General features: G+C 45.2%; 1 protein-coding gene and 1 non-coding gene across 2 annotated transcripts; both read right to left on the minus strand.

The window, feature by feature from the left end:
- Nucleotides 1-588: 588 nt before the first annotated feature.
- EEF2 (eukaryotic translation elongation factor 2) lies at nt 589-19,814 on the minus strand. The gene is made up of 16 exons (XM_078612826.1): nt 19,678-19,814; nt 16,434-16,648; nt 15,387-15,568; nt 13,956-14,167; nt 12,833-13,011; nt 12,175-12,280; nt 10,757-10,870; nt 9,417-9,555; nt 8,196-8,391; nt 5,657-5,795; nt 4,845-4,964; nt 4,539-4,646; nt 3,742-4,095; nt 2,261-2,443; nt 1,198-1,330; nt 589-1,023 (listed from the first exon to the last, which is right to left on the minus strand). Exons 1-16 carry the CDS (start codon nt 19,678-19,680, stop codon nt 830-832), a joined length of 2,577 nt encoding a protein of 858 aa, XP_078468952.1. The 5' UTR covers nt 19,681-19,814; the 3' UTR covers nt 589-829.
- LOC144731665 (small nucleolar RNA SNORD37) lies at nt 10,965-11,030 on the minus strand. The gene has a single exon (XR_013588001.1). It is a non-coding gene; the product is annotated as a small nucleolar RNA SNORD37 (small nucleolar RNA).
- Nucleotides 19,815-25,420: the final 5,606 nt, after the last annotated feature.

Here is a 25,420-nt window from a genome sequence, read left to right on the forward strand (position 1 = left end):
ACTGAGCAACCCAACGTTCCTACCAGCTCCCTCCGCAGGAATGTGTTTAACCTGTCAAGACCTGTATACACATTCCACTTTCCATTTCCAACTGTACCTTTATCCTTCCATGTCATGCAGTGGTTAGTGAATATTTTTCGCAGTGCTATGGCATAACTTTCCAATTGCTTTTGGCAGAGCAGTAGCCTTGCCACATTCACCAGATTAAACTATTGCCCAGATGGCACTGCCCAGAAAGGATTGTCCTTCAAAACAATTGGGCATGGCTACCAACTAGGACACATGACTATGTATCAATACAAATTATGCAAAGCTTTATCCTACCAAGCCCAAACAAATGTATTAAAGACTTTCAATCAGCTCAAATTCTAAACATATAGTATTACTGTGATTTGAAGATTTTTATGGAAACCTTGTAATCTTGAAATGTTACACAATTGAGCCAAAAAAATGTACCTTCTCCAACTATACGAATTTGACCAGGTTGAATAATACCAGTTTCACATTTCCAAAGAAACTGGAAAACTCCTTTGACCCCACAATTGGCCTTCACAGCGATAACAGATCAATTCAACCCAGGACACATACTTGCACTACAACTTTATTTTAAGCATTTTCAAGGTTACATTCCGGTTGCTTAATTTGAGAGAGGATTTATGATCTTCATGGTAGTGCGACATTTGTTAGCCCCCTCCAGATGGTCACAAGTCCTCAGGCAGTCCACTTAATTAGGTATTATCAAATACGGGTGTTAAACAGTGCTTTGGCAAATGGAGGCGTGGGTGGCGCTCGTGGAAAAGTGGTCGTTGGTGATGGCAGCGGCACCGCTCTACAGCTTGTCCAGGTAGTTGTCCAGCGCCGGAATGCCCTCTTTGAGCCCCTTGCGTTTGCGCGTCTCCACCACCACCTGGGCAGGACGGGAGGTGGGGTCGGAGGGGTCGCCGGGCAGGATCTGCCAGTGGTCAAACACGCACTGCGGGAAGGCCTGGCCGCCCGTGTTGGAGCGCAGGTCGGCCGTGAATCCTAAAAGTGTGCGCACGGATTGCAGACAGGGAGAACACGGGGCTCAACGGTCATTCACACTCCAAGACAGCAATGTACTGTAATTCTTGCCCATCCCCTTACCAACCACAATGCCGAATGTCACTTGCACAAGATCGGGCTTAGAGAACCCCAGGCTTGCCAGTTTGTGCTTACCGAAGGACTCGTTGACGGGAAGGTAAGCCTTGACGACGAACATGGGCGTGCCAGCCACCTGCGACTCCTCAAAGACGTGGCCACGTTTCCTGTTGAGCACGCCGTAGATGCCGCCCACCACGGCCTCCGGGCACTGCAAGCCACAACACCGTACTCGGTTAGGCACTACCCTTGATTCAGATATTTCATAAGAACACCTAGAGGATGTATTGAAGAAAAAGCAATAATTATACAAAGTAATTTTTTTTTTATGTTACAAATCAAGAGCTTTGGGTTTAATCGAAGTTGTCTGCCCTGCTTCAAGGTGCCACCACTGCCATTGTTCCTTGCAGATTTTGTAAGGCTTTCCGGTTCATATAATATAATTATTTTTTCTCAAACGAGCAATGTGATGGTACTATGAAAATCTATTTGTGGGCCTGAGTCAGTGGTGTAAATTCCACATTCCTATGGGAAGGACCAGGCTCAATTGCTGACAAGACAAAGTATCTTATCAACCACAGAGATGATGCACCAAGTCAAGTCATTACAGGGCTCTACCATGGAGGAAATTATGAGAGCGCATAGCAGCAACCACCCTCTGCCAAACTCCCAAACTGAGCTCTCGATCCTTAAATCTCAACAGTAACAGTAGATTTGACGTGGCTAAAAGGCCTCCTACACCCACGAGGTTATCTAGCAAAAAAAACTAGTGGGCATTGCAGCCCTGTGACAAGTTATTTTAATGTCCCAAGCTGGTGGAAGGAAGGCCTTAAGTGTATGGCCAAGTCTGACCCGACGATGCATCTCCCCCCCCCCACTTCAGAGATGAGTGCATCGAGAGGGTTTTCATGTTAATTCTATAGCCTCTCTCCCTACCACCCTGCCCATCCACTAAAATTGCCAACTCCTTTTTGCCAGTTTAAATTAAAACTCCTCCATGGAAGCGAGGCAGTTGTTGGGCTCAGCAGTCAAGGAATACAAGGCAGCACAAACCTAATTTGTGATTAAACTAATTTCTCAAGTGCAGCTAGTCGATGCTTTTTTTGTGCAATCATTCGCAACCGGACAGCGTTCCGCGCACCTGAATCTCGACCAGGTAGATGGGCTCCATGAGGCGGGGCGCAGCCGTCAGCATGCTCGCATACATGACGCGTCGCGCCGTCGGGATAATCTGCCCGCCGCCGCGGTGGATGGCGTCTGCATGCAGCGTCACGTCGTGGATGTCGAAGCGCACTCCACGCATGTTCTCGTCGCACAGCACACCCTACCGCCGGGGGAGGGGAGCACCAGGTGGAGGGAGAATCGTTAACTTTCTCAAAGATAAAACTTAAAATGCCAACATGGACATGACCTTTGGTTACATGATTTTTTAAAATAAAAAATACTTAAATCTAAGCATTTTTGGTGGATCATTACATAGTTCAGTACCTAAACAGGGGATGATCAGCAACCCATTGCACATCGAAACTGCACAACCACCAGTGTGAAACGTAAATGTATATTATTGATATATTACCTTGTCTATTACACTATGTATTCTTAGTTTATCATAGTTTAAACTTGTACAGAGAAAGTCATCATACAGTATGCGGGGGAAAAAATATTAAGAGTACACATGAACGAAACTATAGCCAGTTAGACACGAATGCTTGGGCACTAACTGGTGCCTGAATAGTTCAACATGGAACATACAAAAATGGGGCTTAATGGTTAAGTCTGTACATCTCAAATACGCTATGGGGAGGTACAGTACATAAAATGGGATTGGACATCAATAAGTTTAGTAGGTTATAGCACAAATCCATAAAATAGGAGTGCGTAAATCAAGGTCTGACTAATTCGATTTTCTTAAAAATATAATTTGAATGGCCTCAACTGCTCTTTAGTATTTCATTGATCAACTGAGATTCTAAACGCACAATGTGCATACATGGGGCAAAACCACAGCAACTGCTGCTCTTAAGCGGTCGCTTTAAATATTCCACTTTCAGAATATTGATTTATCAATAAGAAAAAATTATTTCTGTGTAATTCTGCATGCAATGGATTTTTTTGGTTACACAACTAACAACTAATAAAGATTCCAGACAATTGAGGGTGAGAGATTAATCAATGGAATCTTGCCCTAAATTGTGCCCATTAAACACAAATATGTGTGAATGACGAGACAGCCGTCACACACCCGATACAAACGGCTGAGGGGCAGCATATCATTGACGTTGCGTATGCAAGTAGTTAATTTCACGGCCAACATTTCACCCAAGGCGTGAAAACGACTGGAGCGCAGGGTCCCATCCACTGAAACCAAGCCATTTTTATTTTATTACGCAAGACCCAGCAAGCTCGACAGCTTTTTCATAAGCGACCAGGCCATAAATGATAGCTCAACGAAGTGTAATGTGGAAATGTATAGCAGCCAAATACTCTAAATGCACATTCCTAAATGTGGAGGGAAAAAACGGAAAACATGAAAACTCCAAATATATAGATGTCGGGATCAAACCCACAACCTCCTGTATACCAGGCTAGGTAGTTAACATCGCCACCGTCACGCCCACCCACCTCCTTCATGGCCCACTGGAAGCCGGCGACCACACTGTCCTTGATCTCATTGAGGTATTGCACTCCCTTTGTGACGTCCACGAGCATGTTGGGGCCTGTGCCATCGGGGCCGAAGCACCAGATCTTACGCGCCTCCGTCACGTCCCACTCGTACTTATCGACCAGGTAGCGGGCGCGCAACTTCAGATCTTGCCGCGCCGCCACATCACCCTTGTCGATGTCCTCGGCCAGGCCGTCGGACATGGGGCGTGCCTTCATGTACAGGCGGTTGTGCTTGTTGGGCGACTTGGACAGGCAGACCTGGTCCGACTCGTTCTCCACCGTCTCGCGATAAGAGACCACTGGGTCCGATTTCTGTGTGAGAAAGCAACGCGTAAATCGGTTTATTGTGAAAGAGGGTTTATTGCTTTTGATTGAACCAGGACGCCTAATGACTTATGACCTAAACGCCCAGAACACTCTTGGTCTCGTCACATCTCGATAGACGAGCAGGATAGAGATGGCTAGTGCTTGGGTGAGTGACCACCATGCTCAAACAGCCGCTGTGGTTCTACTGTTAGAAGGTAGTGTGGGGAAACCGTCTTACCTCAATGCTTTTGTCTATGGCTCCCCATATTCACAAACTCGTACTGACCAGCGTGGTGAAATATGGTCAAATAACCACCAAGACTGCATGGCATGTGAACCTCATCCGGCAGCAGACTGACAAAAGGGTCGTGCATTTAGATGCAGCAAGGAGGCCGTAACAGATGCATGAATGAGCTGGTTTCTGGCAGTTGCAATCTTGCACCCCTCACCTTGATGGGGATACAGGCGTGGTCTTCCTCCAAATCCTTCAGGCAGATCTCTAAGTGCAGCTCTCCAGCACCAGCAATGATGTGCTCACCGGACTCCTCAATGATACACTGGAAAGGCACAATGAAACAAACGTTGTAAAGGATTGTTAATGGGCTGGCACATGGACAGCAGTGTCGGCTCTGCGCTCGGTCCTAAGAGCCACCCAAACCACCTCCATAGAGTGTTCATGACAACAGAGGGGACAACCGAGGGAAAGACAAGCATCAGGATTCATACAAGAACCCCACCACCACGAGGTGACACACCTGCACCATGGGGTCAGACTTGGCCAGACGCTTCAGGCCTTCCACCAGCTTGGGCAGGTCTGCGGGGTTCTTGGCCTCTACGGCCACGCGGACCACAGGGCTCACGCTGAACTTCATCACCTGTAGGCACAAACAAAGGGGCACACAGTTGGGTTTACGTGAAGCTTGCCAAAGTTTACCTACTCTTTCCAACACCAGTGGATAAATATGGAATTGCAATCATAACGTAATTGTAATTTCAGCAAACAATGCTGTAGTAATTGTAATTATAAAAAAAACAATGGAGGTGTGGTGGCATCAACAATCCTGGTTGCGATGACATCCTAACATGGTACACTGGTTTTCCTTTGACCAACTTGCCCTATTCAATGTGGAATTTCCACCAATAGCGCAGTACTGTAAAGAGTATACGAGCATCCAAACACCTGATGACGGAGACTTGTGTTTGCCTCCGAAACGTCGTGATTTATTATTTTATTTCTACCATAACTTTTATTAATTTTAATTTTATTTTTTACCTACGTGACTTTACCGAAAAAGCCTAAGAGTATGAATCCAAATACCTATTTGAGCACAAAAAACGTATTGTTTTAAACTATAGGGGAAATCCTCCTTCACGATATTCATCATAGCATTCACATCTGCATTTACAGCTTGGGCTATCCATGGATGCCCCCATCTTGCCTCGTTAAGTGCGTGATGAACCTTGTCCAGACTTCGCAATTGGTGATAGAGGCCACTATACCCGGTCTTCGCCAGAGTGGCTTGGGGACAATGAAGCAAAGGCAGAAGGGTGGTGGGGGGGGTCTCACCCTCAGATTGTGGGCGTGCTCGTAAGTGCTGATTGTGCCAGTCTTAATAAGGAACTGGTCCACACCAACGAGGCCGACGATGTTGCCGCAGGGCACCTCCTCGATGGGCTCAACGTAGCGGCCCATCATCAGGATGGTCCTGCGCAAGGTGGGATCCACGTTATGGTTAACAAGCAGGGACCTCCATTACACAACATGAACAAAAGTGAACATCGTTTTTTTTAGCTCATTGACACTTATTTTATTGCACCTAATTGTGCAAATAGCAGTGCTGGGAGACAATATTGGTCAGTGTGGAACCCATAGAGATCATTGTACTACACTGTGGAGGAATCACCCAAAATATCACAACTACTTTTGAAGTTATTCAATAGACTTTATCTACACTTGAAAATATGGTGCAATCATGTGATGTAATAACCACTATTGTTCAAAGAATAATCACTATTTACTGTGAACCAACAACCATCATAAACTGTTTCTTTGAGACAGTTTAATACAGGGTGCAAGAGCACTTAATTTATCATCGAATTTTTCCCAAGCCACTGGTCAACTGGAGTAAGAGGCATGTGACAAATAGCGAGTGAGGGAAAAAGTATTTGATCCCCTGCTGATTTTGTACGTTTGCCCACTGAGAAAGAAATGATCAGTCTATAATTTTAATGGTAGGTTTATTTTAACAGTGAGAGACAGAATAACAAGAAAATCCATAAAAACGCATGTCAAAAATGTTAAATTGATTTGCATTTTAATGAAGGGAAATAAGTATTTGACCCCCTCTCAATCAGAAAGATTTCTGGCTCCCAGGTGTCTTTTATACAGGTAACGAGCTGAGATTATGAGCACTCTCTTAAAGGGAGTGCTCCTAATCTCAGCTTGTTACCTGTATAAAAGACACCTGTTCACAGAAGCAATCAATCAATCAGATTCCAAACTCTCCACCATGGCCAAGACCAAAGAGCTCTCCAAGGATGTCAGGGACAAGATTGTAGAGCTAACACAATATGCTGGAATGGGCTACAAGACCATCGCCAAGCAGCTTGGTGAGAAGGTGACAACAGTTGGTGCGATTATTCGCAAATGGAAGAAACACAAAAGAACTGTCAATCTCCCTCGGCCTGGGGCTCCATGCAAGATCTCACCTCGTGGAGTTGCAATGATCATGAGAACGGTGAGGAATCAGCCCAGAACTACACGGGAGGATCTTGTCAATGATCTCAAGGGAGCTGGGACCATAGTCACCAAGAAAACAGTTGGTAACACACTACGCCGTGAAGGACTGAAATCCTGCAGCGCCCGCAAGGTCCCCCTGCTCAAGAAAGCACATATACATGCCCGTCTGAAGTTTGCCAATTAACATTTGAATGATTCAGAGGACAACTGGGTGAAAGTGTTGTGGTCAGATGAGACCAAAATAGAGCTCTTTGGCATCAACTCAAATCGCCGTGTTTGAAGGAGGAGGAATGCAGCCTAATACCCCAAGAACACCATCCCCACCGTCAAACATGGAGGTGGAAACATTATGCTTTGGGGGTGTTTTTCTGCTAAGGGGACAGGACAACTTCACCGCATCAAAGGGATGATGGACAGGGCCATGTACCATCAAATCTGGGGTGAGAACCTCCTTCCCTCAGCCAGGGCATTGAAAATGGGTCGTGGGTGGGTATTCCAGCATGACAATGACCCAAAACACACGGCCAAGGCAACAAAGGAGTGGCTCAAGAAAAAACACATTAAGGTCCTCGAGTGGCCTAGCCAGTCTCCAGACCTTAATCCCATAGAAAATCTGTGGAGGGAGCTGAAGGTTCGAGTTGCCAAACGTCAGCCTCGAAACCTTAATGACTTGGAGAAGATCTGCAAAGAGCGGGACAAAATCCCTCCTGAGATGTGTGCAAACCTGGTAGCCAACTACAAGAAACGTCTGACCTATGATTGCCAACAAAGGTTTTGCCACCAAGTACTAAGTCATGTTTTGCAGAGGGGTCAAATACTTATTTCCCTCATTAAAATGCAAATCAATTTATAACATTTTTGACATGCGTTTTTCTGTATTTTTGTTGTTATTCTGTCTCTCACCTGTTCAAATAAACCTACCATTAAAATTAATGACTGATCATTTCTTTGTCAGTGGGCAAACGTACAAAATCAGCAGGGGATCAAATACTTTTTCCCCTCACTGTACCAGCTCATGAGATGAGAAATATAAAATCGATGTGGTGTGTCAGGTCTGAAATATTTTTTGGGTTAGACTCAGACAGACCTGGCTGAAATGAAGTCCTCGCAACACAAACTGTCTGGGCATCCAAACTTGTTTAAGAGCTCTCCGATCACGATAACATCCGAGGCGTCTGAAACTTAATCATATAGGTTTACTTGAGGATTAATTATTAAGTGTTGTCGCAGACAGCACCAAAAACACCAACCGAGGAGTTCAAATGTTGCCAGCTGAAGCAGCTCAAAAGCTAGAGGAACTTCAAAGCTCACTTACATGAACGATAGGAGCTCAATGAAAGTGTCATGTGATGAGCGCACCACCCACCTCTGGATGGGCTTGATGAACAGGTCCTCCTTCTTGCCGGGGGTGTAGTTGGGCCCCATGATGCGGACCTTTTGTCCGGTAGACACGACGCCCGAGAAGACGCGGCCGAAGGCGTAGAAGCGGCCCTTGTCGGTGGTGGGTACCATTTTGGAGATGTACATCATCAGTGGTGCCTTGGGGTCACAGTTCTTTATGCCTGGGACCAGTCAAGACACGGTACCCAAATTTACATCAGGATGCCTAGCCACCCAAGCCACATTTTTGTTAATTATCAGACCATATTGTTTCCCACGCCAGATGTAAAACCTATCAAAATAAATCTACCCCATTTATAACACAGCCGTCCGTCTCATTTGCTGTTCTTCATCATTGCTTAGACACGTCACCGCAAACCATTCATTCGCGGGGGATATACGTTCCTGTTGGATCTAAATATTAAATCCGCGAAAATATGAATACTTAAAAGCTTGAGGAAACTAGGGTTAGGGGGCATAAACAATAATTATATTGAAACAAACTGTATGGATATTAATATGTATATAGTCATTGTATTTAGCTTACCTGTAATTATGATTAACATAAACATATTTAAAAGTGCAAATCTAATTTAATATTATACAGTAGGTAATTAAAAAAAATTGTCAAGGAAAGCACCCGCGTGTAAACAGTGGCAGCCAGAGGCAGGCTGAGAGGGAGTCGCGTGGGCTTCTACACCGCTCCAATGGCTCACTACTTCTTGATCGGCTAAGTAGCGCACCTACGGCCGGAAACATTTAAAATCCAACCCCACGAATTTTAAATAGCACAAGAATGTGTGATGAATACGCTAAAATCGTGATTATAAAATCAACGCAATCCAAGTGCCAGCCTACTTCTCTCATCACCTCTCCAGCTTGACTGGCATGGTGCAGCACAACATCCCCTCTCCAAATCCCAAACCCCACCCCCCCACGTGTTGATAATATGGAGTTCATTAACCATCAATTATACATTGTAGACCTGCAAGTCCTTTGTTAACGCATCTCTGAAACTTGGATTGCCAACAGCAACTTACTTTGGCACAGGTGTAGTCTACAGATGGTTAAACTATTGGTAAAAACTTCCGTTTCACTCAAGACATTTCACGCATCCGGCTACTAAATTTTCATCAGGAGCTTTTAATGCAATCACTTGAACACAACGGAGGTAAAGTCAAAGAGCGCAGCATGCGTTCAAGCGTACCCATGGCAGCCTCGTCATCACCAGGTCCCTCGTAGAGCAGCTCGCAGCGGTAGCGCTGAGCCGTGACGGGCGACGGCAGGTGGATGGTGATCATCTGCAGCAGGGCGTCCCCAGCAGGCAGCCAGCGGCGCATCACAGCCTGACGAACGTACACATGCGGAAAATGCACAATTAGCGTTGTTAGTGTGCTTTATGACGAGTGCTACATTGTGGGGAAGCAAAATGTGTTTGTCCTATAGATAAACTTGCTATGGCCAAAGGAATGTGGAATTTTCACCACTGGCTCAGGGCTATACACATTATTTGAGGACTACCTCAATGCAAAAGAGCTAATAAATAACTTATGACCATTCATGACCACACACCAAAAATAATAATTATCGTTTTGTGCAAACATCCAAATGTTTCACAACAACCAAACAATGTGTCTGATGAAGCAGACCACGGAGTTATTGACGCCTGCCACTCATCACATTTGAATGTGCTGTGGGCTTTAACGTTCGCCGTAGCAATATCATAACTTTTTTTTACTAATACAGTCATACCTTGGTATACGACGCTTTGGAATACGTCGAATTTGGTATACGTCGTGTTTTGACGAGAAAAAAATGTCTTGGGATACGACGCACTTGCTAGAACTTGTATGGGTCGGGATGAGTCACCGCGTACAGTACCCATGTACACAATACTGTTATGGCTCTAACAAGCGTAACGGTATTGTGTGGAATGACCAGACAATGTCACAATTCTGGAACATTCTTAGAAGGCAAAAACAAACTTCAATGGACAGGTTTTTAGTAAAACTCAAACCTGGTGAGCATCAACCAGGTCCAAGTCAAGAAAAAAGACAGAAAAGAGAAAAACCCCCCAGAATTTCAGCTTCCTGAAGTTAATGGAAGGGGACTCTCCTTCCAAAAAATAACATCTCCTCCTCACCACCATCCTCGTAGGCTATCAACTCCTCTTCGCAAGGTAGTGATCTAAAATATTATTTTTATTTCTATTTATTTTTATTTATTTATGTATTTATTTTAATGTATGTATGCATATTGGTATTAAGTAGTGCCTACATTATTTTATACAACCCCATTAATGTATAATATGCCATATAAAATATCATTTCTTATACTCTGGAACGGATTATTTTCTTTCCCTTTATTTCTTATGGGAACAATTTGTATGGTATACGTAATTTTCGGTATAAATTAACGACGTATACTGAGGTACCACTGTACCATGAATTTTGGGATTGATAAGCCCATTCCAAAAAATTATGTAAAGTGGACAATAAACCAACAACCTGAATAACGGTGGCATGAGACAGCAAGCTCAAGCCTCACCTTGAGCAGGGGCTTTCCCTCCTTTTCCTTGTCCTCTGTGTCCAGCTTTATGTCCAGTTTCTCAACCAGCTTGGCCGTCTCTTCCTTCTTGAAGTTCATGATGGCGTCGAACACCTGTGCAAAGCGGAGAGAAAACAAGCGAGTTGCATAAAACCAGTCTTGTCCAATGGCGATGTAGCTCCCACCCATCATAGCAGGGAGCGCAGTCAATCAGAACAAAGGTCCTCATCAATGAAGATCAGGTCAAAGTGAAGAATTTTATTTTGTCATCATCAAGACTGCGCACCTGCCAGCACGACACATTACTGGTCTGCAGCTAAATACTGCCATGCAAATGGGCACATTAGTCCCTCAATTACTGCAGTTTAAAACCAATTTAACAATGGAGAGTTAAACATTTTATATCTACCAAAATATTGCCCGAGTGGTCTGCCAATCAAATGTGTCCATTGTGTGAAAATATTAGCAACAGCAAAGGAAACTAAATTGTTTGCGAACAAATGCCTCTACAATTTGACGAACCATTACGATTTCGGGTCATGGTCTTGTTTCAAGAATTGATTTTTTGTTTGGATGCATCGCTCCAGAAGCCTAAATGTAACATTCAAGAATATACTTTCACACACCAGTGAATGCAATTCATATAGTGGTTGTAGAAGCCACACAAAGCAATTACAAAAATAAATTGTAAATGTATTTTTAAAACTATGGTTTCGATGCATGCCCCATAAGCAAAGGAATCAAATTGATTTGATGAACAATTGGGATGCCTTACTCTTTGGTTCTTTCAGTAAAGTCACGAAAAAATAAATTAAAGAATAAAATACAACGTTTTGCTTTCCACCGTGCTTTTTATGGGTCCATTCTCTCCTTCGGCCGCTATGGGCAGGAATTCCACACAACTCCCCCTCTGTCTGTGCGAGTCTCTCTGCTTGTGTGTCTCCGTGTCTATGTTGTCTCTCAAATTTTGCAATCTTTGGAAGAACGTAATCAACCATGTGGGATGTTGACTGTTTTGTTGGCAGACTGTTGTATTGCATAATATTTCCAAGTTTACTGTTTGTTTTCTCATTCATTTATACCTGATGGTTGCTTGTGTTGCAATCGAAACGTGGTATTCTATTATTATTTTATTTATTTCTATGTAACTTTACCGAAAGAACCAAAGAATAATTCCTGCAGTCACGAAAGCTTCGAATCTAGTTTGGAAATGCCTTTTTTATACATAACAGATCATGGGGAGATAATTTAACAGAATCAATGGGTTTTGATAGCCCGTGTGAAGGCGATTTCCAAGCCACTCATGATTAAGCATGCTTCTTCACGTTTCTCCTTAAGATGGTGATGAACGGCCGTTTGGGGTATGTAACGTCAAGCAAGATGTGCGCAAGGGGAACCCAGCTTGGGGCAAGAAGCACCTTGAAGATGGGGTCCAGTACAAGTTGGCAAAAGGTGCGCGGAAGCTTCTCTCCAGCAGCGTTGGTGGCAGACTTGCTGAACTTCATGGTTGCGGGATCGAAATACCTGTTGCAGACCCACAAGTTATGCAAGCAGTGCTGTACGACCGACTCTCGAAAAACACCCCAAGCCAGTTATTTATTGTCCCCCCCATCAACCAATTCCACCAACTCAGATTGCCCATGTACAGTGGTTATGCAAACAATTATCTTGAATAAAAATAACCTCTTCGCACCCGAAGTCTAACATATCCTTTTTAAGGCACAACACAAGGTCTCATCTCGGGCTGTCTTTCCTCAGCAGTCCAACACAATTTGGAAACTGCACAATAAACCGTTTTAAAAATGCAATTGCTGCAGTGATGTCAGAACATTGTCACGAGTCACTTGGCTGAAAGTCACTTAAGTATTTCTCATTACTTAGGCTCAAACTCACCTAGAACTGGCGAGTCAAACAGCCTAGGTATACATCTACAATGGGTCAGTTTTTCAAGTTGAGGTTTCCTCAACTTTATAGCCTCCAAGCACTCGCCATGTGACCAGGCACTAAAAGGCAAAACTTAACTCATGCAGGCAGCTAACATCACCAAGAGTGTGAAAAACACTGTTTGGCGCTCACCTTTCGCCCCACAGCTTCTTCATCATATCCTCCACCTTCTTGCAGCGCTCAGTCGCGCTGATGTTCTTGTCACCCTTGGCGGCAAACTTAGAAACGTACATCTCAGCGAACTGCTTTAGGGTGAAGGCCCAGCCGTGAAGGCCGGAACCAAAACCCACTGTGCCTGCCACTGGGTCCACCTGCAAAAATGGCGGACAATAGCGTTAGTTACCCGTGATGACCATATTAAGCCGCCGAGTATGTCAAGGTAAACGGTGCCAATCTCCTGCTCACAACACGTACTGCAATGCTGCGGAAACAAGGGCTGAATATTGCTGTACAGCTTGAATCTTTGCTCTAAAATGTCTGTTTTATGATCCTTTGATCCTGTCAGGTTCACAAAAGCCCTTTTGGCCTCAACAGTCCAAACAAAACAGGCAGGTGGGTGGATTCAGACCAAGCCCTTCCCACAACCTGTATTGTACCTTGCGCAAAAAGCTTATATAGGAAACCACCAGTTAAGAACTGCAATGAGCACTTTCCTCTAGAATCGGGGGGGGGGGGGGGGGGGGGAGTCAAGTCACAGATTGGACTGCACCAGCAGGTGCAAGCTATAACTCTCATCTTGTCTCCCAGCTGTGCCAAGTTTGCCATATCGGGGTCTCATCATGCACTAGTAAGTACAATGTTTATCTTATAAAAAATGCTGCACCATTGACAGTATTTATAAATCATGTTTATCTGTATTATTGTTCCAATAACCCAATGAACCACTAATTTGTTGGTCGTAGGTGATAAATTACTGTTGGGAACATCTCCATTGGGCCTATGCTAGGACCCCGTTATAGCAGGGGTCCCCCCAACATCCGGGCCGCAGACCGGAATCAGTCCGTGGCCTGAGTAAAAAACAAACGTCGCTGGAGAGCTTCTTTGAAAAGGGTGAAAGACCCAATAATGAACCCCCCTCACGGTCCGTGAAAAAATTGTCTTCCAGGAAACCGGTCCCTGGTGCCAAAAAGGTTGTGGACCGCTGCCGTATAGCACCGATTCACCTAGCGCTGCCGTTCTCCAGGTATGCATCTCCCGCGCTAAATGGGGTATGCCTGTACCACATTGCACATGCGCAGATGACAGATGCACATACCATGATGTTTCCCATGGGTCCGTTCTCATCCTCGCCATAGGTGGAGATGATGACGTTGACATTCTCAACGATGCGCTGGAAGGTCTGGAAGAGTGGCTCGGGCTCAAGCTGCAGCTCGAGGAGCGCACGGTCCATTTTGTTCATCATGAGCACGGGCTTGATGCGCTCACCGATAGCCTGGCGTAGCACCGTCTCAGTCTGCACGCACACACCTGCGCAGAGAGCACACGTATCAACGTTACACCGCTCGTGCCGGTCATTCAAAGTCTCCGAAGGGACATCAAAGCCTGTATTCTTAACCACAGCTAGGCTCTGGCTCAAGCGAGCCGGGCTTAAAACCATGCTTAACTTGAGCAGTGTTGCTCAGGCATCTTCACAAGAAACCAAGCGGTTTGAGCCTGAGACTGTGTTACGATGCCAAACCAGAGCAAACCTGTCTCAGAATAAGGCCCTAATTAGAGTAAAAGTGGTTCACGTAAAGGATGTTCAAACAGTACTTAATAAAAAATCTCAATTACCAAGCACATGCTTGGGGTAAATGAGGGACTTAAGGTCAACGTCAATGCAACCTCTTTAGGTACCATATTTTCCTGCATATAACCCACGGGGTATACCAGTTTTTACAAAAATAAGACCCTGCGAGGTGTATGGAGGTGCGGGCTATCCAAAAAATATTTTACACATGTGACTCGTAAAAAAAATTCATGGTAGGACTATCCACTATGCAACACTTACCTTTGACTAAGCCACTGCTGAATAAACCACTCACACTAAAATTGCACATGTTATCACGTTTTAAATGAATTGTTTGTACAATTAAACGTCAATGTTTGAATTGCGCGCACTGTTTACCGGCGACGGGAAAGCTGGGGGGAGAGAGGTGGGGGTTGGGGCTGCTGGGGGGAGGGAGAGGTGGGGGTTGGGGCAGCTGTGGGGAGAGGTGGGGGTTGGGGCAGCTGGGGGGGGGAGAGGTGGGGACGAGGCGACAGAGTGACCGTAGTTCTGCTATAATCTGCTCAGTGCGCAATCTACCAGTGCTAAAACTGTACTTACTTATCTACCAGTTGTGTTACTTATTTATTGGATATTTACTTTTGTTACTTATTTACTGTTTAAAGTTCACTCGTTTCCGGTTAGTTTGTTTTCTTTGTGCACGTTATGATTTTAATGTTAACAAATGATAGTGGAATGTATTACAAATGTATACTTCGTATTAATGATGGAATTAAGCTGCGGTAACGACGTTAAATATATGAATGCATGCGGGGTATATGGAGGTGCGGGCTGTCCGATTTTTTTTTTACACAAAACGCTATTTTTGCAGGGTATATGCATCTGCGGGTTATATGCGTATGCGGGCTATTTTATAAAGTTAAATGCTCGCCCTCAATTTAAAAGCACGGCGGCGGCGAGAAACCCGACAGGACTCACCGGAGACACAGTCGACGACGACCAGCGCACCGTCGGTGACACGCAGGGCAGCCGTGACCTCGGACGAGAAGTCCACGTGGCCGGGAGAGTCGATGAGATTGATGAGGAAGCCGTTACCGTCCTTGCACTGCTTGATGAAGGCCAGATCGTTCTCCTGCAGCTCGTAGTACAGGGAGATGGCCCTGTTGGATGCGCACGGTGTTAAGGGTCAGCGTCTATCGGGCGACAGCTTTGGTGCATCCCCAATGCAAATTTATAAGAATCCAATTCGGCAAGTTCAGAGCTTGCCATTCCTTACAATCAAAATTATTATTTGTATACAAAGAAAATTTGCTCTACTTATTTAAATTAATGGATGTGTACACTTGAAAATGTTATCAAAGGTTGTAAAAGATACAAGCAGCAGTAAAGAGACAAACCCATAACTATGGCTTAAAGTTTCTGGCAATGTTTGTAAAACAAAATAAGAATCAAACGTTCCAATAATAAATATACAGCAATGGTAAACACCGGAAGTATACCACACTACACATTTGGTAACAAATACCTCGACGCAAACAGTCATTAACGCAATATTCAGCCAATGACTGCCTAACCCTGAAACACCCCTTTAAGACTTGTGCTCTTAAGACTCCTAGTTTAACATTTCTCCAAAATTTTAATAAGCCAATAGAATACAAAATAAATTGTATGAGTAGACATTTGACTTTATTTCTATGGTTTAAGTTACCCAGGGCTTAAGCATCAGCAGTGGTTATTGCAGTGTTATGAACCTGGAGACCCAAGTTCGATTCTAGGCCTTGGCTAACAAACTAGCGAATGATATACAAACCGGTAGTGGACCAACCTCCCCCTTGATGGATGAATCCACAATATGCATGAAGTACAATAAAATAACCTCAATGACAGCCAACTGGGGGGGGGGGGGAGAGGCCTTAATCTAGCCCTGGATTGACGAAATGGCTTTGAACGAATGGTCCACCTGGCGACATGTGAAAAATGCTGTGACGTGCAATGTGATGAATGGTCAGCAAGTGTGGCACTCACGTAGATTTGATGGTGATGCAGCGTTCCTGCTCGTCCTTGCGGGTGTCCGTGAAGCGTGTCTCTCCAGCACGCGACCCGGCAATGATGCCGGCCTTGCACACGAGCGAGTCGGTCAGCGTCGACTTACCGTGATCCACGTGCGCAATCACCGACATGTTGCGGATGTTGGACTTTTTGTCCATGATCGCACGGATCTGGTCTACTGTGAAGTTCACCTGCAGGAAGGCATGGGACGCATGGGACAAGAGGTTAAAACAAAGCAGAAATGGGAGAAAAGGATCAGCAATCACATCAACTGTGTTGCACATGCCATGTGTTGACATAAAAACCCTTCAGAAATGGTTTCAGTCAGTAGGGCAAGGTCCTCAGAGATGACACCACCAAACCACTTCTGGAATCACTTCAGACTTCTCTTGCACACCACTCTGCTCAAGTGTTTGTCCTTGCACAAGTCATCCAATACATTTACAGAATTAAGCCTTCTGATGTTAGTTGTGCTTCACGCCCATTTCAAACTTGCGCTTGAAGTCTCTTCGCGCGCCGACCCCTTGGTTGCGGCTCTGCGATCTGCCATGAACATGCTAATCTCTTTAACATGCTAGTATTCACCACCTAGCAGTCCTTTGATTGGTGGAAACCCAACCACCGTCGGGTTGGCTGCCCATCACTTACATTATCATTGGCTGCTGACATTGGGCTACGCCCATTTCAAACCACTGTAAACAGTTTGCCTTGGAAGCTAACCCCCCTTTTCCTGAAGACGACTGCTGGTGTTGCAATCGAAACGTCGTATTTTTTTTTCTTTTTTGGCTATTTTCTTTGAACCCATCCACGTGACTTTACCGAAAGACCCAAGAATATGAATTCCTGCAGTCACGAAAGCTGTAAGTCAAGATTCCGTGTAATATATGACATTCTCTAATTCAAAATATAAGGATGGCCTTTAACAAACATTTGAAGAGGCACTCAACTCTGAAGTTGGCAACGCCTGCTGCGTCCTGACTACATTTATCTGCCCAACTACAAGGTAAATTAGTGGTTTCGCAAGCACCACGGCCAGCAGCATTAAGAATGTCGTCACCTCCACTCCGTACGCACATCACCTCAGTTGCTTTTAACGCACGCAGCCCAACGTCGCCATCAACGACAGCATTGCCAAGTGAGGTAACAAATGCAGCCTTAGGTATGATAAACCGGGTTCTAAAACACCAACCCTGAACCTTAACCAAAACTTAAATTCAAATGACTAACCCTACACGACTCAGGTGGTGGACGGAGTCTGTTTAGATAAGCAGCTATAGCTCAAGAAACAGGAATGAAAGAACCGCCAATGGGTAAGTGCAACCGAAGATAGACGTGTTGAGATGAAAATCTGTTCTATGATTGGATAGAAATCTGTGGGGCACTTAAGGAATTCAGAGGGTTTTATTGGGTGGATAAATTAGCTTATAGACTCCTCTGCAAGTTTTATAAGTATATGCTAATGTATTACCTGCCAGTCACCTGACATTTCTCAAGCACGTCAATGACGCAGTCAGTGCACCGGCATTGGGCTCAATAGGTCAGTGGGACTCACGCTTGGTTATATTGACATCAATCTTAAGATGCATTTTAACTGTGCTCAGTTAGTTAAATATAGGATGCACGTTTACATAAACCTCAGTAGTCACCTGATAAAGGGAGTGCATTGAATCGGATGACTTCTCAATGGGTTGCTCTTGTTTAAAGAGACTTCAACCACAAATATAATTCTTCAATAGGCTCACTGGTTTAATATTATCCATTATAAATTGACGTTTTGACTGGTTAAGCTTGGCCGTGCAATGTATTCTATGATTCATGTATTCATTGACAAAGACTACGGTACATGTTGGTTGACCATATTTCACCAAATTGCTTACGACGGGTTAAATAACGTCACTTCAAATCTCCATGGGTTTGATTCTAAAATCAAGCCTCTCACCTGTTGAAATTACGCGAATACACATCTCAATGTCTCAACACCTCTTAAATACGCTGTGCTGTTAATAAACAAAACGTCAAAGGGAGGCGCAGTGGTGGCTTGACAAGTACGAGGGCTTTTATTTTATAGACGCAAAGAACCAGTGGCCTAAGGGGCTTTTATTTTGGAATAACGTCAGATCCGGCGTGGAGGGGGGCTGAGGGGTGAGCAAGAGAACATCGCGCGCATGCGCACTGCGGCTACGTGAGGGGGGAGGGGTTGGGGAACGGTACCTCCCGCAGACACGCTGTGCGCATGCGCGGCCGGATGCGGGGACGTCATCACAAACGCCGGCTCATTGTTTTCTCTGCTCGCGTGTTCAATTTATTGTTCTTTAAATATGTTAATCTTTCAGTGATTAAGTCCACGCGTCCATGTAATTAACCCACTTTAAGCAATGCGAATATAAACTAGCCTGACTGCTGACGAGACCTACAAAGTCTAACGCTAGTCTACCGCTTAAAACATATGGCTGGTCATAAGGTCTGGACTAAAACATGATTTTCATGTGTGTGGAGGAATCAAAGTACTGCTAGTGTATGTTAGGACAAGCCGTTGCTTTCAATGGGACGCTTTCACCCGTTGTGTAACAACGCAGTCCAAATATGCGCACGCCCAGATAGGCAGGAGTCAATTGTGCAACTGCGTACAACTCTGCTCGAACACAAGCCGCCATCTTATTACCGGCAGCTCGGGACTAAACGAATCGCCGTAATTACAAAAAAACACATCAAGCCACAAAGACGCAAGGAAAACGAGTCGCTCACGTATTACACGTGTTTAGACGTAAAAATACCCAAATATTCGCGCAGAAATGAAGATCACTTCTATTATCTCCCGACAGTGTCATTATAACACTTAATTGAAATTAAAGTCTCACGAGGCCATGGCCCGAACGCCGGGCGCCATTCATGCCACGTCCGCACAGCTGCTACGTTACTAACCACGGCCAAATAACGCATTACTATAATCACCGACACCATAATCGGTCACTTAACCCGCATTCGTTAAAAAATATAACAGCGGTTCGAGTAGCATGAGCTGCCACCTGTGCGCCACACATTGCGCGCATAGCAGGCAAGGGGTGAGCGGGGCCTGCCAACACGGGCCGTGACGCCCGTCGTAACAAATCGCGAAAAAAAATCTCTAAAATATCCGCACAATCCCAAAAATAATCGAAGTAGTAGATAGCCGGGATGTGTGCCGTGGTAAACGCGGGTCGGGCGAGGCCCGATGGCTCACCATGGTTGCGGATTTTCACGGACGGAGCCGCGCGATGCAAGAGCGGCGCCTCCCGCAGCCAGGAGGGACTTGAAAAGAGAGCGATGGCGGCACGGGAGCTGACGTCATACATCGGTGACGTCACCGCCTCGTGACGCATGCGCTCTCGATACGCCCACCCATGATTTGCTTTTGTAAGATGACGTCATCACGTCACGACGTACAATGAACGCCTTTGTGCCGTGACGTCACGACGGCGTACGTGCCTCGCAGTTAGCCCTCGTGACATCACGACGCAATTGTTCTGGAAGTGGCAGAGAATTGATCCGTAACTCTGCTGTGCGAATGGACACGTTCCCATTGAAATATATGCGAGTGGAGTTTCTAGACTGGCGCGCTCGGAACACTTGAGTTTACAGTATTTGTTTTATTCGTTACGTAACGTGGCATCGTCAATATTAATTTATGCGCGTGTGACGTCATCGGCTATAATTTTCCGTTTACTTCTTTTGATCTGACTCTTGTACCATTTTATTGTTTTGTTGTTGTTGTTGACGTAACTTGCTGACCCACCCCGACTGGCCAAATGTTAAACAGAGCTTCATAGCTCATAGGATTCCTCCGATATAAATATTCTGAATCTGTCACAACGCTGTGACGTCACACAATTACACAAATCTTAGGGTACGTCATCGCTATGATATTGGCGAAGGTCAACGTCATCTTGGCCGGTCCTATATCGATTATTACAATCATAACATTATCCTGGAAAAATCCGATGAGCTATAAAGCTTGTTTTCAAAGATGTCCAGCAGGGACGGGTCAGAAAGTTACAAAAACAATCAATACAAAAAAACATCGGAGTGCAAAGTATAGGAAATTAAAGCAAATCACTAAAAAGAAATACGTCAAATATATAAAAGTATATGTTTCATTTAGCTACATATATATTGTCATTGCTTGGTAGTTATTCTATTAAGGTATTGTGAACCCTACACTACATTATTACCAACCATAGATTATGCCATGAAGAAGAGCCATTTCCTGAAACGTCGCCTGTTAAATGCTTTTATTTTATTTTCAGGACACGCACTTATTAATCACAGATTTTGGATAAGTACCCTGCAATGTGACGAGAGATTGAAAGTAAATGGCAGCAAGTGGCTCTGCGTGCAAGAAGTTCAACGGTGGTGAGAGGGGGGTAACGAAATTATGGGAATGTAATGATGATGACATCATCGCAGTTAATGCTACTGTGATGTAAGCAGTGTTGGGAATATCGATGTGGCGTAATTTATGTCAATGTTACAGATGTTTGATGTGATTGATGTTGACGTCATTCAGGTTTCGTTATCATTTTGCTGATGGGGGTGTAAATAAGAGTGAAGGATGAGCGTGTAATTGAGAGTGAATGATGAGCATGATGATTATGCATAATTAAAAGGGGGGGGGGAGTAGAAATGAGAGGAGAATGTAATGAAGGTGCAGGCGTTTGAGTAATAAGGGCCGTTGTTTTTTAAGGAGGGCAGTAAACGTGCAACGTTTGGATAACACCCCCTCTACATCCTGACAACAAAGGCACGAGGGACGACACTCAAGCAGTGCACTGTAGACGACTAAAGAAATTAGCAGATTAGGTCGAAACAAATAAAAACGTCAATTAATCGATGTTTTATTATATAAATCTATGTGTGCTTTAAGACGTTAAAAAAACGGTTGGGCACGTGCGGTGCGGAAAAAAAGTTCAACATATGTGTACACACATCTCGCGATCCTGCGATCTAACAACAGCACCGTAGTGTAGGTTATTACACTGCAGCTTCAATTCTCATTAAAATAACAATGCTTCCCATTCCATAAAAAATCTAGCAAGGAGTCTCGAGCTAAGGGAACTGTTTTGTTATAGGAGGGGATTGTCCAATTCATATTTATGGCAAATCCCAGCCCTATTATTATTACTCTTTGGTTCTTTCGGTAAAGTCACGTAGAAAGAAAAAATGAATTAAATAATAGCATACGACGTTTCGATTGCAACACAAGCAATCATCATCAGGTACAAGTGAAAGAGAAAACAAACCTAGTAAACTTAGAAATATAGACACACATAGGCACACAGAGAAACAACACCTCTGTGTCGTGGCCTTAAATAGAGAGGGGGCAGAGAGAGAGGGGGGGGGGGGGTAGAGAAATTAGCATGTCAATTAGAGATTTGGAGCTTTCGTGACTGCAGGAAATAATAGAGCTACAGCACGAGGACACAGAGAGAGAGAGACAACACACTTAATCAAACAAACTTAGTCAAATTTGGAAATGTAATGCAATGCAACACAGGGAGTCGGTCAACACACAATTAACGCACAGATGTGTCTGTCTCGTCTCTCTCAAAATTTCACACTTAACTTCTAATTTAGCAATCTTTGGAAGAACGTAATCAACCAGGTTATGCGTTGTGTGTTGACCGACTCTCTGTGTTGCATTGCATTACATTTCCAAATTTTACTAAGTTTGTTTGATTAAGTGTGTTTTCTCTCTCTCTCTCTGTGTCCTCGTGTTGTTGCTCTATTATACTGGTAGGAACAACCTGGTTCCACCAGCCCACAGGGGATTATTGTGTCCGTCCGTCCGTCGTGCATCCAAAAATGGGAGGGGTAGGGCTGGGTGGAGAGGGGAGGGTGGGGAGGGGCTGGGTGGGGAGGGGCTAGGTGGGGAGGGTGGGGAGGGGCTGGATGGGGATGGTGGGGCTGGGTGGAGGGTGGGAGGGGTGGGGCTGGGTGGGGAGGGGCTGGTCACCCCGTGGTGTCCTTATAAAACTCAACGTTTAACCTACTCACGCCGGCTTGTGCCTGCCCTCACAGTCGGCCATATTTGCGGAATACACCACGCCGCCGTTGACCCTGGCCATTGACCGAGCAACCCAAAGTTCCTACCAGCTCCCTCCGCAGGAATGTGTTCCTGACATGCTAATTTCTCTACCCCCCCCCCCCTCTCTCTATATTTAAGGCCTCGACATAGAGGTGTTGTTTCTCTGTGTGCCTATGTGTGTGTCTCTCTCTGCTTATGTGTCTATGTGTCTCCGTGTCTGTGTTTTGCCTCTCTCTCAAATTTAGCAATCTTTGGAATAACGTAATCAACCAGGTAGGGTGTTGACTTATGTTAGCCGACTCTCTGTGTTGTATTGCATTACATTTCTAAATTTACTAGGTTTATTTTCTCTTTAATTTGTACCTGATGATGATTGCTTGTGTTTTTATTTAAAACAATTTAATTGAATTTTTTATTTTATCTTTCTACTTGACTTTACCGAAATAACCAAAGAGTAATTCTGCAGTCACGAAAGTGCCAAATCAAGTTTGAATCACCTATACGGGGAGGATTTAAGTTTGTTTTCTCTCTCTCTCTGTCTCTGTGTTGTCTCTCCCTGCCCGTGTGTCTGTCTTTGTGTCTCCGTATCTGTGTTTTGTCTCTCTCTCAAATTTCACACTTAACTTCTAATTTAGCAATTTTTGGAAGAACGTAATCAACCAGGCCATGTGTCAATTGTGTTGACCGACTCTCTGTGTTGCATTACATTACATTTCCAAATTTCACTAAGTTGGTTTGATTTAGTGTGTTTCTCTCTCTGTCTCCCCTCGTTTTGTCGCTCTTATTTCCTGCAGTTATGCAAGTTTGAACCACCTCTAAGGGGAGGTTTTAAGTTTGTTTTCTCTCTCTCTGTGTCTCTGTGTTGTCTGCTCCCTGCCCGTGTGTCTGTCTTTGTGTCTCCGTGTCTGTGTCTTGTCTCTCTTTCAAATTTCACACTTTACGTTCTTCCAAGGATTGCTAAATTAGAAGTTAAGTGTGAAATGTGTATTGTGTGGGGGTCGCTGGCCCCCGAGATCCCTCCCTCGAGAATGCTAATGGCCGGGCTAACATCATTACTCGCCCCCCCGCTGCTAGGCGAACCGCTGCTGGGTTCCTCACCCATGGGGTGGGAGCCGTCGCTCGAGGATTCCCCTCCACGGCGGGTCCGCGTAGTAGGCATGGTTAGTTACCGAGTAGTATTACGTCCCCTTCACACTACCACGATACCTCCCTTTCCTAATCGCGCACCTGTATCCTACACGTAGCAAACGTACGCCCACACCCATACACAGCTCCACACGCGACACCCTCTCTTGCGCCGCTCTGCGCAGCGCTCCCACGTGGCGAACCACTGTGTACGCAGCACCACTTGCGTTCACACTTGTCAACGAGATCACACGAGGCCACGATCAGCTATTAATGATTTATTTTCGGCTACCTGGGAATTGATGTTAAATCAGTATGAATCGACGAGGCTGGCCTATTCTACTACCCCTGGACCTATTCCCTATTTATCGGCTTATGATACTAATTCACCTTCTTACTCACAGTTCGAAGTATCCGGTGTCCCGTGGATTCTCCTCGCTGCTCGTCTGGGCACGTCGCACGGACGTCCGGAGGGCAGAGCTGGGAGCCGCCTTGATCGCTGGCTTCTTGGAGTGAGATCCCCTCTATCTCCCGGACTCAGGCCTCTGCCTCCCCGAGCACTCTTCGCTCCCTCCCCCGTTCATGTGCGGCGCATATGCTAATCAATCCGTTTCTCATGCATGGTGCCTTGGTTATGCGAATTATACGGTGGCGTCCATCACAAAGGCCTGCCGTGGGAAGTTATGCGCGGAGCCTTCGCGTGCCTCTACCACTTGCCCTATCAATTGTGCATTATGCGCCCGAGTCGCCTCTTTTGTCGTGTAAATTATGCAGCGGCGTCCATCACAAAGGCTTGCCGTGGGAATTTATGCACGGACCTCCGGAAACCTCCGCTTATTCGTAATTCCAGCCTTTACTCTTTAACTTCCCTAATTTCCATAATAATGCTGCCTACGCGCTCAAGCGTAATTATCCTAACCATCAGCGACTACATGCAAGAGCCCCTGCGGTCATGCTAATCATGCCGTCCCGTCCCTCCCCTGCCTGCCTCGTCGATACGTGCGTGGGTGTGGGGGGTGCGTTTCAACCGCAGTGGCCGAGTGGCCCCTCGCCGCGACCTTGCAATCTTAATGCCGGTCGCAGCGCCGCGAAGTAGCATCGGGGGAGGTCGTCCAATTCCCTGGTCACCGGAAACCGTGAAAGTTATCCCGATAAGGGCTTCTCGGATTAAAACCGGTCGGCCAGGTGACTTCCCCTCGGAGCTCTATGGGGGGGGGGGAAATGCGTGCGGGTGTGTTTATGTGAGGTGAGGTGGGGGGACGCGGGGGTCGGCTCCGTCACTTGGTGGTGGCGATGTCGGGGATGGGGCGCCCGCCGAGCGGCTTCGTGGCGGCGGCATCACAATTGCATTATATTTCTAAGTTTACTAGGTTTTGTTTTCTCTTTCATTTGTACCTGATGATTGCTTGTGTTGCAATCGAAACGTCGTATGCTATTATTTAATTTATTATTTTCTCTTTCTACGTGACTTTACCGAAAGAACCAAAGAGTAATTCCTGCAGTCACGAAAGCGCCAAATCAAGTTTTAGGTATGTTCTGTTTACATGACAAACCTTACTATTTGGCTGTGTAGTTGGCAGGTTTAATGACGTATTTATATTTACACGATGTAACCCAAAATAACTGTATTATAGACAAGCAATATTGTGTCACATTGCATGCATACAAACCATATGGATTCGAGTTGTGCCTTCCTGCTGTTTGTGAGCACACCTTTGTGTGTTGTAAAATCTGAGGTACATTTTCCTCGCCACAGTCCGGCTCAGGCTTGGCTCAA

The sequence above is a fragment of the Lampetra planeri genome, chromosome 39, assembly GCF_965212315.1.
Source record: "Lampetra planeri chromosome 39, kcLamPlan1.2.h2, whole genome shotgun sequence".
In the NCBI taxonomy this organism is placed as follows: Eukaryota; Metazoa; Chordata; class Hyperoartia; order Petromyzontiformes; family Petromyzontidae; genus Lampetra; species Lampetra planeri.